The sequence below is a fragment of the Moschus berezovskii genome, chromosome 14 (genome assembly GCF_049115385.1).
Source record: "Moschus berezovskii isolate FMDL1 chromosome 14, NW_MosBer_1.0, whole genome shotgun sequence".
Lineage (NCBI taxonomy): Eukaryota > Metazoa > Chordata > Mammalia > Artiodactyla > Moschidae > Moschus > Moschus berezovskii.
In genome coordinates this window covers 5,109,680-5,127,081 of record NC_142473.1, presented here as the reverse complement: position 1 = coordinate 5,127,081, position 17,402 = coordinate 5,109,680, and the positions used below count along the sequence as shown (strand labels likewise).

At 37.7% G+C, this 17,402-nt stretch overlaps 1 protein-coding gene across 1 annotated transcript in view; it reads left to right on the top strand.

Moving 5' to 3' along the window:
• GRIA4 (glutamate ionotropic receptor AMPA type subunit 4) overlaps positions 1-17,402 on the top strand; it is a 635,851-nt gene that overhangs the window by 505,672 nt on the left and 112,777 nt on the right. The window contains exon 6 of the mRNA XM_055422848.2: positions 1,947-2,000. Coding sequence (XP_055278823.1) covers positions 1,947-2,000 — 54 coding nt within the window. The remainder of the gene's footprint in view (positions 1-1,946; positions 2,001-17,402) is intronic.

Below are 17,402 nucleotides of genomic sequence, written 5' to 3'. Positions count from 1 at the left end.
CAGAAATAAAGTGTAGAAAATAAATTTATGGTTACCTGAGCTTCCACCCAGGCAGGGGAGGGACAAATTGGGAGACTAGAATTGATATATACACACCACCGTATATAAATAGTAAAGACCCACTATGTAGCACAGGGAACTCTTTTCAATACTCTGTATTGACTTACGTGGTAAAAGAATCTAAAGAGTGGATAAATATATACGTATAACTAATTCTCTTTGCTGTACAGCAAAAGCTAACATTTTTTTAATTGTATTTCTTTTTAATTTTTACTTTTTTCCATTTTTTTAAAATTTTAATTGGAGGCTAATTACTTTACATTTTAAATCAACTATACTCCATAATTATTTTTAAAAAATGGATTATACTTTGCAAAATAGAAAGTAGATTTGGAAACTGGATTGGTAGGAGAGGAAAGAGCAGGTGGGAGTTTAAAACAGAGGGGAATTATATGAGGCCAATTTGGTTCTGGTTAAAAGCCAACCAAGGATTAAAGTAGAATGTAAAGTCTCATTTAGTGTATCTTTGACTTCCAGATGCTTTCTTTCTCAACCCTTATATATGATAAGTTGTTTCTGGTGCTGGCCAGCTTGCAGTGTTGTCAATCCTGCACAAATTAACCCCAATCTCTCAGGAATAAGCTTTACACTTGCATGAAAGTGTGGTTATATGGAATGAATAAGAATGAAAATGAGAACCATATCATAGCTCCCTAGTTCGCAAATACTATATGGAATAAGCTGGTACTTACTAACAGTAATTTTCACAAGGAAGGTCTGATTGAAGTTTTTCTCAAACATTTCAGGGATTATCTAAACATTTCATTAAATTAAATATTTTTAGTAATTAAACTTGTAAAACTCATATGGAAACTTTTGAAATACTGGATATAGCCAATGCTTTTTTCTGCAATGCTGTGCAAGCTTCAGAATAAAGCTACTTCTGCTATCTTGAAAAATAAAATAAATAAAATAAAATAGCTTTCCTGTGTTTCATACACATCTAATTTATTAAAAAAATCATTTTAGAAGATATTAAGCTACCAAAAAATTCAGTTTTTTAATGATGAAAGTATATGAAAATATATTTTATTGCTACCTTTGAAGATACCAATGAGTCTACAAAGCAGCTCATTAGTAACTGCCATTAGACTTTTCTCTAAAAAGGAATTTCAGCATTGCAAAATAAGAATTTTAATTTCTAATATAGAAATAAAGTTATACATTTTTTTAAAAATGAATTACTTTTTCCTAAAATTTCTTATTTCTAATTTTCTAAACATTTCTAAAAACATTCATTGGAAAAATAAATCTAGCAGAAGTAAAGCGTTTTTTTATGTTGTTTTATCCTTATTCTTCTTATTATAGTAAACTATTGCTACATCCACAGGTGAGTGGGAATTAACTAAGTATTCACAGTATCTAAAGAGAGATACTGTGCCTTAGAAAAATCTTTACTTGCTTTTCAGGACAACAATCCTATCTACTCATAGGAAATCATTCTCACCAGTTGAAAATATCTAACAGTCTATCATGAATTCCTGTAAATTATAAGTAAATTAAGTACTTCTAAATTATTTAAACCAAAATAACTTTTCTTTTGTTGAAGTATTCTTTTAGAAATATATGCAAACTATTGGTTTGTTTCAAAGCATTGTCATTCTCATTGAGGGAATTAGAGCATAGCAGTCTTCTAAATGAAAAGTTTTGGCATTTATACATTGTGATTGAAATTTTTTTTTTACTTAAACCACTTAATTTCTAAAGTGGCTTATGAATTTATTTATATTAGAATAAATCACTTTTACAAGAAAAATTATTAATATATTATTTTCTTTTGTTTCCATGTGAAATTATGCTGCAATAGTTAAAATTCTTCTTTTTAAAAAATATAATTATTCAGTAGAGTTAAATTTATTGCCTCATATTTTCTTATATCTTCACAGATTGTGAGTGTTGGAAAGCATGTTAAAGGCTACCATTATATCATTGCAAACTTGGTAAGAACTCTATTTTCTATTTTTCATAAGAATCGTTCAGACATTCAAGATCATGTTAACCACATCTTAAAATAATACTGTAATAAACTGTTAAACTACATTTCCTACTAAGCTTTTTCACAACACATAGGATGATACTTTTATGTGTTCACAAAAAAATGTATTAAGAAATGGAGAGTTTTATTTAAGACTATCTGAAGGATAATAACCTAGGGGACAGTATTTCAGAAATCTTTGAGGACTGTTCTTCTCATTAGAGGTCAAAGCAACAAGATATTCTGCACAACTCAGAGGTAAAAGTGTAAGTTTTTGAGTTAAGGAGTTATGCATCCAACTAATATGGTGACATGAGCTTCCCTGGTTGCTCAGTGGTTAAGAATCTGCCTGCCAATGCAGGAGATGGGGGTTCAATCACTGATATGGGAAGATCCCTTGGAGAAGGAAATGGCAACCCACTCCAGTATTTCTGCCTGGGAAATCCGATGGACAGAGTTGCCTGGTGGGCTACAGTCTATGGGGTGGCAAGGAGTCATATACATTGGCAGCTTGGTTTTTTTTGTTGTTTTTTGTTTATTTTTATTTTAATATAAATTTATTTATTTTAATTGTAGGTTAATTACTTTACAATATTATAGTGGTTTTGCCATACATGGACACGGATCCGCCACAGGTGTACATGTGTTTCCCATCCTGAACGCCCCTCCCACCTCCCTCCCCATCCCATCCTTCTGGGTCATCCCAGTGCACCAACCCCAAACACCCTGTCTCATGCATCGAGCCTGGACTGATGATCCTTTTCACATATAATAATATACATGTTTCAAATCATCCCACCCTCGCCCTCTCCCACAGAGTCCAAAAGATTGTTCTATACATCTGTGTCTCTTGCTGTCTCACATGTGGGGTTAGCGTTACCACCTTTCTAAATTCCATGTATATGAGTTAGTATACTGTATTGGTGTTTTTCTTTCTGACTTACTTTACTCTGTATAATAGGCTCCAGTTTCATCCACCTTATTAGAACTAATTCAAATGTATTCTTTTTAATGGCTGAGTAATACTCCATTGTGTATATGTACCAAAGCTTTCTTATCCATTTGTCTGCAGATGGATATCTTAGGTTGCTTCCATGTCCTGGCTATTATAGACAGTGCTGCAATGAACATTGGAGTACACGTGCCTCTTTCAATTCTGGTTTCTTCAGTGCGTATGCCCAGGAGTGTGATTGCTGGGTTATATGGCAGTTCTATTTCCAGTTTTTTCAGGAATCTCCACACTATTCTCCAAGGTGGCTGTACTAGTTTGCATTCCCACCAAGAGTGGAAGAGGGTTCCCTTTTCTCCACACCCTCTCCAGAGTTTATTGCTTGTAGACTTTTGGATAGCAGCCATTCTGACTGGTGTGAAATGGTACCTCATTGTGGTTTTGATTTGCATTTCTCTGATAATGAGTGATGTTGAGCATCTTTTCATGTGTTTGCTAGCCATCTGTATGTCTTCTTTGGAGCAATGTCTGTTTAGTTCTTTGGCCCATTTTGTTATTGGGTCATTTATTTTTCTGGAATTGAGGTGCAGGAGTTGCTTGTATATTTTTGAGATTAATTCTTTGTCAGTTGCTTCATTTGCTATTATTTTCTCCCATTCTGAAGGCTGTCTTTTCACCTTGCTTATTGTTTCCTTTGTTGTGCAAAAGCTTTTAAATTTGATTGGGTCCCATTTGTTTATTTTTGCTTTTATTTCCACTACTCTGAGAGGTGGATCATAGAGGATCATGCTGTGCTTTATGTCGGAGAGTGTTTTGCCTATGTTTTCTTCCAGGAGTTTTATAGTTTCTGGTCTTACATTTAGATCTTTAATCCATTTTGAGTTTATTTTGCTGTATGGTGTTAGAAAGTGTTCTAGTTTCATTCTTTTACACGTGGTTGACCAGTTTTCCCAGCACCACTTGTTAAAGAGATTGTAATTGTCTTTTCTCCATTGTATATTCTTGCCTCCTTTGTCAAAGATAAGGTGTCCATAGGTGCATGGATTTATCTCTGGGCTTTCTATTTTGTTCCATTGATCTGTATTTCTGTCTTTATGCCAGTACCATAGTGTCTTGATGACTGTAGCTTTGTAGTATAGTCTGAAGTCAGGTAGGTTGATTCCTCCAGTTCCATTCTTCTTTCTCAAGATTGCTTTGGCTATTCGAGGTTTTTTGTATTTCCATACAAATTGTGAAATTATTTGTTCTAGTCCTGTGAAAAATACCATTGATAGCTTGATAGGGATTGCACTGAATCTACAGATTGCTTCGGTTAGTATACTCATTTTCACTATGCTTATTCTTCCAATCCATGAATAAGGTATAGTTCTCCATCTATTTGTGTCTTTTCTGATTTCTTTCACCGGTGTTTTATAGTTTTCTATAGGTCTTTTGTTTCTTTAGGTAGATATATATCTAAGTACTTTATACTTTTCATTGCATAGGTGAATGGAGTTGTTTCCTTAATTTCTTTTTCTCTCATTGTTAGTGTATAGGAATGCAAGTGACTTCCCTATGTTGATTTTATATCCTTCAATTTTGCTATATTCATTGATTAGCTCTAGTAATTTTCTGGTGGAGTCTGTAGGGTTATCTATAGAGGATCATGTCATCTGCAAACAGTGAGAGTTTTAATTCTTCTTTTCCAATCAGGATTCCTTTTATTTCCTTTTCTTCTCTTATTGCTGTGGCCAAAACTTCCAAAGCTATGTTTAATAGTAGTGGTGAGAATGGGCACCCTTGTCTTGTTCTTGACTGTAGGGGAAATGCTTTCAATTTTTCACCATTGAGGATATGGGTTTATCATACATGACTTTTATTATGTTGAGGTATGTTCCTTCTATGCCTGCTTTCTGGAGGGTTTTTAATCATAAATGGATGTTGAATTTTGTCAAAAAGTTTCTCTGCATCTATTGAGATAATAATATCGTTTTTATCATTCAATTTGTTAATGTGGGGTATCACATTGATTGATTTCTGAATATTAAAGAATCCTTGCATCCCTGGGATAAAGCCCACTTGGTCATGATGTATAATCTTTTTATTATGTTGTTGGATTCTGATTGCTAGGATTTTGATAAGGAGTTTTGCATCTGTGTTCATCAGTAATGTTGGCCTGTAGTTTTATTTTTTGTGGCACCTTTGTCTGGTTTTAGTATTAGGGTGATGCTGGCCTCATAGAATGAGTTTGGAAGTTTACCTTTCTCTGCAACTTTCTGGAAGAGTTTGAGTAGGATAGGTGTTAGCTCCTCTCTAAATTTTTGGTAGAATTCAGCTGTGAAGCCGTGTGGTCCCAGGCCTTTGTTTGTTGGAAGATTTCTGATTACAGTTTCGATTTCTGTGCTTGTGATGGGTCTGTTAAGATCTTCTATTACTTTCTGGTTGAGCTTTGGAAAGTTATACTTTTCTAAGAATTCATCCATTCCTTCCAAGTTGTCCATTTTATTGGCATACAGTTGCTGATAGTATTCTCTTATGATCCTTTGTATTTCTGTGTTATCTGTTTTGATTTATCTTTTTTCATTTCTAAGTATGTTGGTTTGATTCTTCTCCCTTTCTTTCCTGATGAATCTGGCTAATGGTTTGTCAATTTTATTTATCTTCCTGAGGAACTAGCTTTTAACTTTGTTGATTTTTACTATGGTCACTTTTGTTTCTTTTGCATTTATTTCTGCCCTAATTTATAGGATTTCTTTCTTTCTACTAACCCAGGGGTTCTGCATTTCTACCTTTCCTAGTTACTTTAGGTGTAGAGTTGGTTTGGATATTTATTTGACTTTTTTCTTGTTTCTTGAGGTAAGCCAGTATTGCTATCAACCTTCCTCTTCAGTTCAGTTCAGTTCATTTGCTCAGTCGTGTCTGACTCTTTGCAACCCCATGAACCGCAGCACCACAGGCCTCCCTGTCCATCACCAACACCTGGGGTCAACCCAAACCCATGTCCATCGAGTCGATGATACCATCCAACCATCTCATCATCTGTCGTCCCCTTCTCTTCCTGCCCTCAATCTTTCCCAGCATCAGGGTCTTTCCAATGAAACACCTCTTTGTATCAGGTTGCCAAAGTATTGCAGTTTCACCTTCAACATGAGTCCTTCCAATGAACACCCAGGACTGATCTCCATTAGGATTGACTGGTTGGATCTCCTTGCAGTCGAAGGGACTCTTAAGAGTCTTCAACACCACAGTTCAAAAGCATCAATTCTTCAGCATTCACCTTTCTTTACAGTCCAACTCGCACACCCATACATGACTACTGGAAAAACCATATCCTTGACTAGACGGGAAAAACCATAGCCTTGACTAGATGGACCTTTGTTGGCAAAGTAATGTCTCTGTTTTTTAATATAGTATCAAGGTTGGTCATAACTTTCCTTCCAAGGAGTAAGCGTCTTTTAATTTCATGGCTGCAATCAGCATCTGCAGTGATTTTGAGAGTTGGACTGTGAAGAAAGCTGATCGCCGAAAAATTGATGCTTTTGAACTGTGGTGTTGGAGAAGACTCTTGAGAGTCCCTCGGACTGCAAGGAGATCCAACCAGTCCATTCTAAAGGAGGTCAGTCCTGGGTGTTCATTGGAAGGACTGATGCTGAAGCTGAAACTGCAATACTTTGGGCACCTCATGCGACGAGTTGACTCACTGGAAAAGACTCTGATGTTGGGAAAGGTTGGGGGCGGGAGGAGAAGGGGACGACAGAGAATGAGATGGCTGGATGGCATCACCGACTCTGTGGACATGAGTTTGGGTGAATTCTGGGAGTTGGTGATGGACAGGGAGGCCTGGCGTGCTGTGATTCATGGGGTCGCGGAGAGTCAGACACGACTGAGCGACTGAACTGAACTGAACTGAACACATGAAAAAACTGATATAAACATAACAGTAAGAACTGATTCTTAAAATAAAAGTTCTTACTGGTTACAGGAGACTACAAATATTCCAGCAAGTTTCAAATATTCTGTAGTCATAAAGTTGAAAATCAAAAGAGAAAATACGAAGTCCAATTCGTACTTAACAAAAAGAGGAGAGTGAAGCAAGGCAAAGATCAATACACAGTGTTTAAAATTATGCCAAGAATTTACAAATATATTTATTTGTTACTGTAGTTGATTTACAATGTTGTGTTAATTTTCTGAGTTAAAGATGTGAGTTCAGCATAGTGATTTAGGTGTGGAGTTTTTTGCAGATTATATTCCACTATAGGTTATTACAAATTATTGAATGTAATTCCTTGTGCTATTAAGTAAATGCTTGCTGCTTACATATTTTATATATAGCAATTTGTACATATTTATCCCATTGTTGTTGTTTCATCACTATGTCTTGACCAATTCTTTTATAACTCCATGGCCTGTAGCCCTCCAAGCTCATCCATCAATGGGATTTTACAAGCAAGAATACTGGAGTGGGTTGCCACTTCCTCCTCTAGGGGATACTCAGGGATTGAACTCCTAGTGTTGTATGAGAGGTGGATTCTTTACCACTGAGCCACCAGGGAAGCCCCATTAATCCCATTATAACTAATTTAGTTCTTCCCCCTCCCTCTTCCCTTTGGCAAACCTAAGGTGTTTCCTATGTATGTGAATAATTTCTATTTGTATTATTTTTTATTCATTTGTATTATTTTTTAGATCCCTCATATAAGTGATAACAGATAGTATTTGTCTTTGTCTAACTTATTTCACTAAGTATAATATTCTCTAGGGAGGTTCCCAAGTGGCTTAGTAGTAAAGAATCCACCTTCCAAGGCAGGAGTCACAGGAGATGTGAGTTTGATCCCTGGGTCTGGAAGATCTCTTAGAGGAGGAAATAGCAACCCATTCCAGTATACTTGCTGGGAAAACCCCATGGATGAGTCTGGTGGGCAACAGTCTGTGGTTTCACAAAGAGTTGGACACCCATTACTTACTACTTACTAAATATTCGCTAGGTACATCTGTGTTGCTGCACAGGGAGAGATAGATATAGATATATATCAAATATTTTAAGCCAGCTGTCAGTTGATGTACACATGGATTGCTTCCATCTCTTGACTATTGGAAAAAGTACTTCCATATAAACATTGGGATACATGTAGCTTTTAGAATAGAGTTATCTTTTCTGGATATATGCCCAAAAGAGTGATTTCTGTATCATATGATAGCTCTATTTTTAATTTTTCAAGGAATGTTTGTTTTCCTTAGTGGCTGCACCAATTTACATTCCCACTAATAGTGTCCAAACCCTCTCTTCAGTTTAGTTCAGTTCAGTTCAGTCGCCCAGTCCTAACCATCTCTTTGCGACCCCACGAATCACAGCATGTCAAGGTCTCCCTGTCCATCACCAACTCCCAGAGTTCACTCAAACTCATGTCCATCGAGTCGGTGATATCATCCAGCCATCTCATTCTCTGTCGTCCCTGTCACCCCGCAACCCCAATCCTTCCCAGCATCAGAGTCTTTTCCAGTGAGTCAACTCTTCACATGAGGTGGCCAAAGTATTGGAGTTTCAGCTTTAGCATCAGTCCTTCCAATGAACACCCAGGATTGATCTCCTTCAGAATGAACTGGTTGGATCTCCTTGCAGTCCAAGGGACTCTCAAGAGTCTTCTCCAGCACCACAGTTCAAAAGCATCAATTCTTCGGCGATCAGCTTTCTTCACAGTCCAACTCTCACATCCATACATGACCACGGGAAAAACCATAGCCTTGACTAGACGGACCTTGGTTGGCAGAGTAATGTCTCTGCTTTTTAATATACTATCTAGGTTGGTCATAACTTTCCTTCCAAGGAGTAAGCGTCTTTTAATTTCATGGCTGCAATCAGCATACACAGTGATTTTGGAGATCAAAAAAATAAAGTCTGACACTGTTTCCATTGTTTCCCCATCTATTTCCCATGAAGTGATGGGACCAGATGCCATGATCTTCGTTTTCTGAATGTTGAGCTTCAAGCCAACCTTTTCACTCTCCTCTTTCACTTTCATCAAGAGGCTTTTGAGTTCCTCTTCACTTTCTGCCATAAGGGTGGTGTCATCTGCATATCTGAGGTTATTGATATTTCTCCCTGCAATCTTGACTACAGCTTGTGCGGCTTCCAGCCCAGCGTTCCTCATGATGTACTCTGCATAGAAGTTAAATAAGCAGGGTGACAATATACAACCTTGACGTACTACTTTTCCTATTTGGAACCAGTCTGTTGTTCCATGTCCAGTTCTAACTGTTGCTTCCTGACCTGCATACAGGTTTCTCAAGAGGCAGGTCAGGTGGCCTGGTATTCCCATCTCTTTCAGAACGTTCCACAGATTATTGTGATCCTCACAGTCAAAGGCTTTGTCATAGTCAATGAAGCAGAAATAGATGTTTTTCTGGAAATCTCCTGCTTTCTCCATGATCCAGAGGTTGTTGTCAATTTGATCTCTGATTCCTCTGCCTTTTCTAAAACCTGCTTGAACATCTGGAAGTTCATGGTTCACATATTGCTGAAGCCTGGCTTGGAGAATTTTGAGCATGACTTTACTAGCATGTGAGATGAGTGCAATTGTGCGGTAGTTTGAGCGTTCTTTGGCATTGCCTTTCTTTGGGATTGGAATGAAGACTGACCTTTTCCAGTCCTGTGGCCACTGCTGAGTTTTCCAAGTTTGTTGGCATATTGAGTGCAGCTCACGATTATTATTTGTAGACTTTTCAATGGTAGCCGTTCTGACAGATGTAAGATGATCCTTCATTGTCATTTTGATTTGTGTTTCCCTAATTAGTGATGTTGAGCATGTTTTCATGTGCCTATTGTCCATCTGTATGTCTTCTTTGGAAAAATGTCTCTTTAGGTCTCCTGCCCATTTTTTACTGGGTGTTTATTTTTTTAGATATTGTCTGTATATTTTGCATATTAACCCCTTGTCAGTTGCATTATTTGCAAATACTTTCTCCCATCCCATAGATTGTCTTTTCATATTGTTTATAGCTTCTTTGCTACACAAAAGCTGTTAAGTTGATTAGGTGCAATTTGTTTATATTTACTTTTAAATCTTTCTGCTTTGGGAAACTGACCAAAGAAGATATTTCTATGGTTTGTGTCAAAGAATGTTTTGTCTGTGTTCTCTTCCAGGAGTTTGTAGTGTCCTGTCTTTAAACCATTTTGAATTTATTTTTGTATATAGTATAAGGGAGTGTTTTAATTTCATTAAATTGCATGTAGCTGTTTAGTTTCCCCATCACTTTTTAAAATTAATTTTTATTGGAGTGTAGTTGCTTTACAATGTTGTGTTAGTTTCTACTACATAGCAACATGAATCAGGCATACATATACATATATCCCCTTGCTTTTGGACTTCCCTCCCTTTCAGGTAACCACAGTGCACTAATAAGAGTTCCCTGTATTATACAGTACGTTCTCACTAGTTGTCTACTTTATACAGAGCATCAATAGTATATGTGTTTCAATCCCAATATCTCAACTGACCTCACCCCACATTTCCCTCTTGGTATTCATGTATTTATTCTCTAATCTGTGTCTCTATTTCTGTTGGACAAGCTATCATCTGTATCATTTTTATAGACTCCATATATATGTACTAATAAATGTTTGTTTTTCCCTTTTTAACATACTTTACTTTTTATGACACTCTCTAGGCAAATTCATATGTCTACAAATGACTTGAATTCATTCCCTTTTATGACTAATATTCTATTGTATGTATGTACCACATCTTTATCCATTCCATAGTTGATGGACATTTAGGTTGATTTCATGTTCTGGCTATTATAAATAGTGCTGCTATGAACATTGGGGTGAATGCTGCTTAGTCGCTCAGTCATATTCAGCTCAGTCGTAGCCAGCCAGGCTCCTTTGTCCATGGGATTCTCCATGCAAGAATATGATCAAACCCTCATCTCCTGCATTATAGGCAGATTCTTTACCCGCTGAACCATTGGGGAAGTAAATATATATATATATATTTTTTTTTTTTAATTATGGATTTCTTTGGTATATGCTTGGGAGTTGAGTCACTGGGTCATATGGTAGTTCTATTTTTAGATTTTTAAGAAACCTCCATACTGTTTTCCATAGTGGTTGTATCAATTTACACTCCCACTGAGAGTGCATGTGGGTCCCCTTTTCTCCACACCCTTTGAAGCATTTATTGTCTATAGATTTTTTTGATGATAGCCATTCTGACCATTGTGAGCTGATATCTGATTTTACTTTTGATTGTGTTTTTCTAATAATTAGTGATATTGAACATCTTTTCATGTTTTGAAGGCCATCTGTTTGTCTTCTTTGGAGAAAAGTCTGTTTAGGACTTCTGCCCATTTTTTGATTGTGCTTTTTATGTATTGAGCTAAATAAGTTGTATATTTTGGAGATTAATTGTCAGTTGCTTCATTTGCAAATATTTTCTTCCATTCTGGGGCCTGGTGTTTTGTTTTGTCTTGTTTTGTCTGTCTCACTTATGCTTTCATTTGCTGTGCAAAAGCCTTTAGGTTTAATTAGGTCCCTTTTTTATTTAAATTTTTATTTCTCTAGGAGATGGATTAAAAAAAAGATCTTGCTGTGCTTTATATCAAAGAGTATTCTGCCTGTTTTCCTCTAAGAGTTTTATAGAGTCTGGCTTTACATTTAGGTCTTTAATGCATTTTGAGTTTATTTTTGTGTATTGTGTTAAATAGTGTTCTGATTTCATTCTTTCATATGTGCCTGTACAGTTTTCCCAGCACCATTTACTGAAGAGACTGTATTTGTTATAGTGTATATCTTGATCTCCTTTGTCAAAGATGAGGTAACCACAGATGTGTGGGTTTATTTCTAGACTTTCTATCTTGTTCCATTGATCTGTATGTCTGTTTTTGTGCCAGTACAATACTATCATGATGACTACACCTTTGTAGTATAGTTGGAAGCCAAAAAGTTTGATTCCAGCAGCTTCATTTTTTTCTCTCAAGATTGATTTGGCTAGTTGGGGTCTTTTGTACTTCCATAAAAATTGAAAAATGTTTTCTAGCTCTGGGAGAAATGCCATGGGTTATTTGATAGGCATTTCATTGAATCTGTAGATTACATTGGGTAGTATAGTCTATTTCACATTGTTGATTCTTCCAATTCAAGAACATGATATATTTCTCCATCTGTTAGTGTCACCTTTTATTTCTTACATCAGGGTTGTATAGCTTTGTGGGTAGAGGTCTTCTACCTCATTAGATAGGTTTATTTCTAGGTGTTTAATTCTTTTTGTTGCAGTGATAAATGGAATATTTTCCTTAACTTCACTTTCTAATATTTTATTGTTAGTGTATAGGAAGGTACAACATTTCTGTGTATTAATTTACTAAACTCATTGATTAGCTTGAGTAGTTTTCTGGTGGCATCTTCTGGATTTTCTATGTATAGCATCATACCATCTGTAAACAGTGAAAGTTTTACTTTGTATTTGCCAAATTCGATTCTTTTTATTTCTTTTTCTTCTGTAATTGCCATGGAGAGGACTTCCGCGACTATGTTGAATAACAGTGGTGAAATTGTTCATCCTTGTCTTGTTCCTGAAGTTAGAGGAAATGTTATCAGTTTTCACCATCAAGAATAATGCTTACTATGGGTTTGTCATATATGACTTTTATTTTATTGAGGCAGATTCACTCTATGCCCACTTTCTGGAGAGTTTTTAATCATACATGAGTGTTGAATTTTGTCAAAAGCTTTTCTGCATTTATTGAGATGATTATATGGATTTTATTCTTCAATTTGTTAAATGGTATGTCACATTAATTGATTTGTGTATATTGAAGAATCCTTGCATCCCTGGGATAAATCCCACTTAACTTATATGCAGAGTACATCATGAGGAACGCTGGGCTGGAAGAAGCACAAGCTGGAATCAAGATTGCAGGGAGAAATATCAATAACCTCAGATATGCAGATGACACTACCCTTATGGCAGAAAGTGAAGAGAAACTCAAAAGCCTCTTGATGACAGTGAAAGAGGAGAGTGAAAAGGTTGGCTTGAAGCTCAACATTCAGAAAACGAAGATCATGGCATCTGGTCCCATCACTTCATGGGAAATAGATGGGGAAACAGTGGAAACAGTGTCAGACTTTATTTTTTTGATCTCCAAAATCACTGTGTATGCTGATTGCAGCCATGAAATTAAAAGACGCTTACTCCTTGGAAGGAAAGTTATGACCAACCTAGATAGTATATTAAAAAGCAGAGACATTACTCTGCCAACCAAGGTCCGTCTAGTCAAGGCTATGGTTTTTCCCGTGGTCATTTTTGGATGTGAGAGTTGGACTGTGAAGAAAGCTGATCGCCGAAGAATTGATGCTTTTGAACTGTGGTGCTGGAGAAGACTCTTGAGAGTCCCTTGGACTGCAAGGAGATCCAACCAGTCCATTCTAAAGGAGATCAATCCTGGGTGTTTATTGGAAGGACTGATGCTAAAGCTGAAACTCTAATATTTTGGCCACCTCATGTGAAGAGTTGACTCACTGGAAAAGGGTCTGATGCTGGGAGGGATTGGGGGTAGGAGGAGACGGGGACGGCAGAGAATGAGATGGCTGGATGGAATCACTGACTCTGTGGACATGAGTTTGAGTGATGGACAGGGAGGCCTGGCGTGCTGTGATTCATGGGGTCGCAAAGAGTCGGACACGACTGAGCGAATGAACTGACTGACTGACTGATTGATTCTTTGGATTCTATATACATGATATTTTTAAAAAATAAGAGACAGAATAAGTAATGACACAGAGATATTGGCTTTTTAATTGCTATCAAGTTATTTTACTGAAATATAGAAGGCAGATCTTGTGTACTTAAAGTAATATTCAATTTCATTATGTGTAAGAATGCAAGCAGTTTGTAAATGATGCTCAACATTATTTTAAGTTGCCTTTTTATTACTTATAAGATGAATTTATCTTCTTTGCTTAATGACAATTCCATCTCATTCATCCTTCTATCCGGATGAAGTGGGAATAAATTGATGTTTTCCCTGTCTCACTGATTCTCTTAAACAGCTACTCCACTGTATTAAGATCTTATCCCCAGTCAGGTCAAAAGAAATGAGAATCCCTTCCCTTTTATTACTCAAACCTTACCCTTCTAAATATCCAAGGAGACCAACAATGAGTTGATACCATCTAAACAGTATGATTTCTGTGTTGACCATCTGGTGATGTCCATGAGTAGAGTCTTCTCTTGTGTTGTTGGAAGAGAGTGTTTACTATGACCAGTGCGTTCTCTTGGCAAAACTCTATTAACATTTGTCCTTCTTCATTTCGTGCTCCAAGGCCAAATTTGCCTGTTACTCCAGGTGTTTCTTAACTTCCTACTTTTGCATTCCAGTCCCCTATAATGAAAAGGACAACTTTTTTGGGTGATAGTTCTAGAAGGTCTTGTAGATCTTCATAGAACCGTTCAACTTTGGCTTCTTTAACATTACTGGTTGGGGCATAGGCTTGGATTACCGTAATATTGAATGGTTTGCCTTGGAAACGAACAGAGATCATTCTGTCATTTTTAAGATTGCATCCAAGTACTGAATTTCGGACTCTTTTGTTGACCATGATGGCTACTCCATTTCTTCTAAGGGATTCCTGCCCACAGTAGTAGATATAATGGTCATCTGAGTTAAATTCATCCATTCCAGTCCATTTTAGTTCACTGATTCCTAGAATGTCTATGTTCACTCTTGCCATCTCCTGTTTGACCACTTCCAATTTGCCTTGATTCATGGACCTAACATTCCAGGTTCCTATGCAATATTGCTCTTTACAGCATCAGACCTTGCTTCTATCACCAGTCACATCCACAACTGGGTATTTGTTTTGCTTTGGCTCCATCCCTTCATTCTTTCTGGAGTTACTTCTCCACTGATCTCCAGTAGCATACTGGGCACCTACTGACCTGTAGAATTCCTCATTCAGTATCCTATCATTTTGCTTTTGATACTGTTCATGGGGTTCTCAAAGCAAGTATACTGAAGTGGTTTGCCATCCCCTTCTCCAGTGGACCACATTCTGTCAGACCTCTCCATCATGACCCGTTCGTCTTGGTGGCCCCACATTCATGGCTTAGTTTCATTGAGTCAGACAGAGCTGTGGTCCATGAGATCAGATCAACTACTTTTCTGTGATTATGATTTCAGTGTGTCTGCCCTCTGATGACCCCTCGCAAAAACAAGACCAGGAGCTGACTGTGGCTCAGATCATGAACTCCTTATTGACAAATTCAGACTTAAATTGAAGAAAGTACGGGAAACCACTAGACCATTCAGATATGACCTAAATCAAATCCCTTATGATTATACAGTGGAAGTGAGAAATAGATTTAAGGGACTAGATCTGATAGATAGAGTGCCTGATGAACTATGGATGGAGGTTTCTAACATTGTAGAGGAAACAGGGACCAAGACCATTCCCATGGAAAATAAATGCAAAAAAGCAAAATGGCTGTCTGAGGAGGCCTTACAAATAGCTGTGAAAAGAAGAGAAGCAAAAGGCAAAGGAGAAAAGGAAAGATATAAGCATCTGAATGCAGAGTTCCAAAGAATAGCAAGGAGAGATAAGAAAGCCTTCCTCAGTGATCAATGCAAAGAAATAGAGGGAAACAACAGAACAGGAAAAACAAGAGATCTCTTCAAGAAAATGAGAGATATCAAGGGAACATTTCATGCAAAGATGGGCTCAATAAAGGACAGAAATGCTATGGACCTAACAGAAGCAGAAGACATTAAGAAGAGGTGGCAAGAATACACAGAAGAACTGTACAAAAAAGATCTTCATGACGAAGATAATCACGATGGCATGATCACTCACCTGGAGCCAGACACCTTCGAATGTGAAGTCAAGTTGGCCTTAGAGAGCACCACTACAAACAAACCTAGTGGAGGTGATGGAATTCCAATTGAGCTATTTCAAATCCTGAAAGATGATGCTGTGAAAGTGCTGCACTCAATATGCCAGCAAATTTGGAAAACTCAGCAGTGGCCACAGGACTGGAAAAGGTCAGTCTTCATTCCAATCCCAAAGAAACACAATGCCAAAGAATGCTCAAACTACTGCACAATTGCACTCATCTCACACGCTAGTAAAGCCATGCTCAAAATTCTCCAAGCCAGGCTTCAGCAATATGTGAACCGTGAACTTCCATATGTTCAAGCAGGTTTTAGAAAAGGCAGAGGAATCAGAGATCAAATTGACAACATCCTCTGGATCATGGAGAAAGCAGGAGATTTCCAGAGAAACATCTATTTCTGCTTCATTGACTATGACAAAGCCTTTGACTGTGAGGATCACAATAATCTGTGGAACATTCTGAAAGAGATGGGAATACCAGGCCACCTGACCTGCCTCTTGCGAAACCTGTATGCAGGTCAGGAAGCAGCAGTTAGAACTGGACATGGAACAACAGACTGGTTCCAAATAGGAAAAAGAGTGTGTCAAGGTTGTATATTGTCACCCTGCTTATTTAACTTATATGCAGAGTACATCATGAGGAACGCTGGGCTGGAAGAAACACAAGCTGCAATCAAGATTCCTGGGAGAAATATCAATAACCTCAGATATGCAGATGACACCACCCTTATGGCAGAAAGTGAAGAGGAACTCAAAAGTCTCTTGATGAAAGTGAAAGAAGAGAGTAAAAAGGTTGGCTTGAAGCTCAACATTCAGAAAACGAGGATCATGGCATCTGGTCCCATCACTTCATGGGAAATAGATGGGGAAACAGTGGAAACACTGTCAGACTTTATTTTGGGGAGCTCCAAAATCACTGAAGATGCTGATTGCAGCCATGAAATTAAAAGACGCTTACTCCTTGGAAGGAAAGTTATGACCAACCTAGACAGCATATTAAAAAGCAGAGATATTACTCTGCCAACCAAGGTCCGTCTAGTCAAGGATATGTTTTTTCTCGTGGTCATGTATGGATGTGAGAGTTGGACTGTGAAGAAAGCTGATCTCCGAAGAATTGATGCTTTTGAACTGTGGTGTTGGAGAAGACTCTTGAGAGTCCCTTGGACTGCAAGGAGATCCAACCAGTCCATTCTGAAGGAGATCAATCCTGGGTGTTCATTGGAAGGACTGATGCTAAAGCTGAAACTCCAATATTTTGGCTACCCCATGCGACAAGTTGACTCACTGGAAAAGACTCTGATGCTGGGAGGGATTGGGGGCGGGAGGAGATGGGGACGACAGAGAATGAGATGGCTGGATGGCATCATCGACTCGATGGACATGAGTTTGAGTGAACTCCGGGAGTTGGTGATGGACAGGGAAGCCTGGCGTGCTGTGATTCATGGGGTCACAAAGAGTCGGACACGACTGAGCGACTGAACTCAACTGAAACAGTATGAGCTCTGCCTGACATCTAAATGGATGGATATTTCTTTTTAGAGAATTGAAGT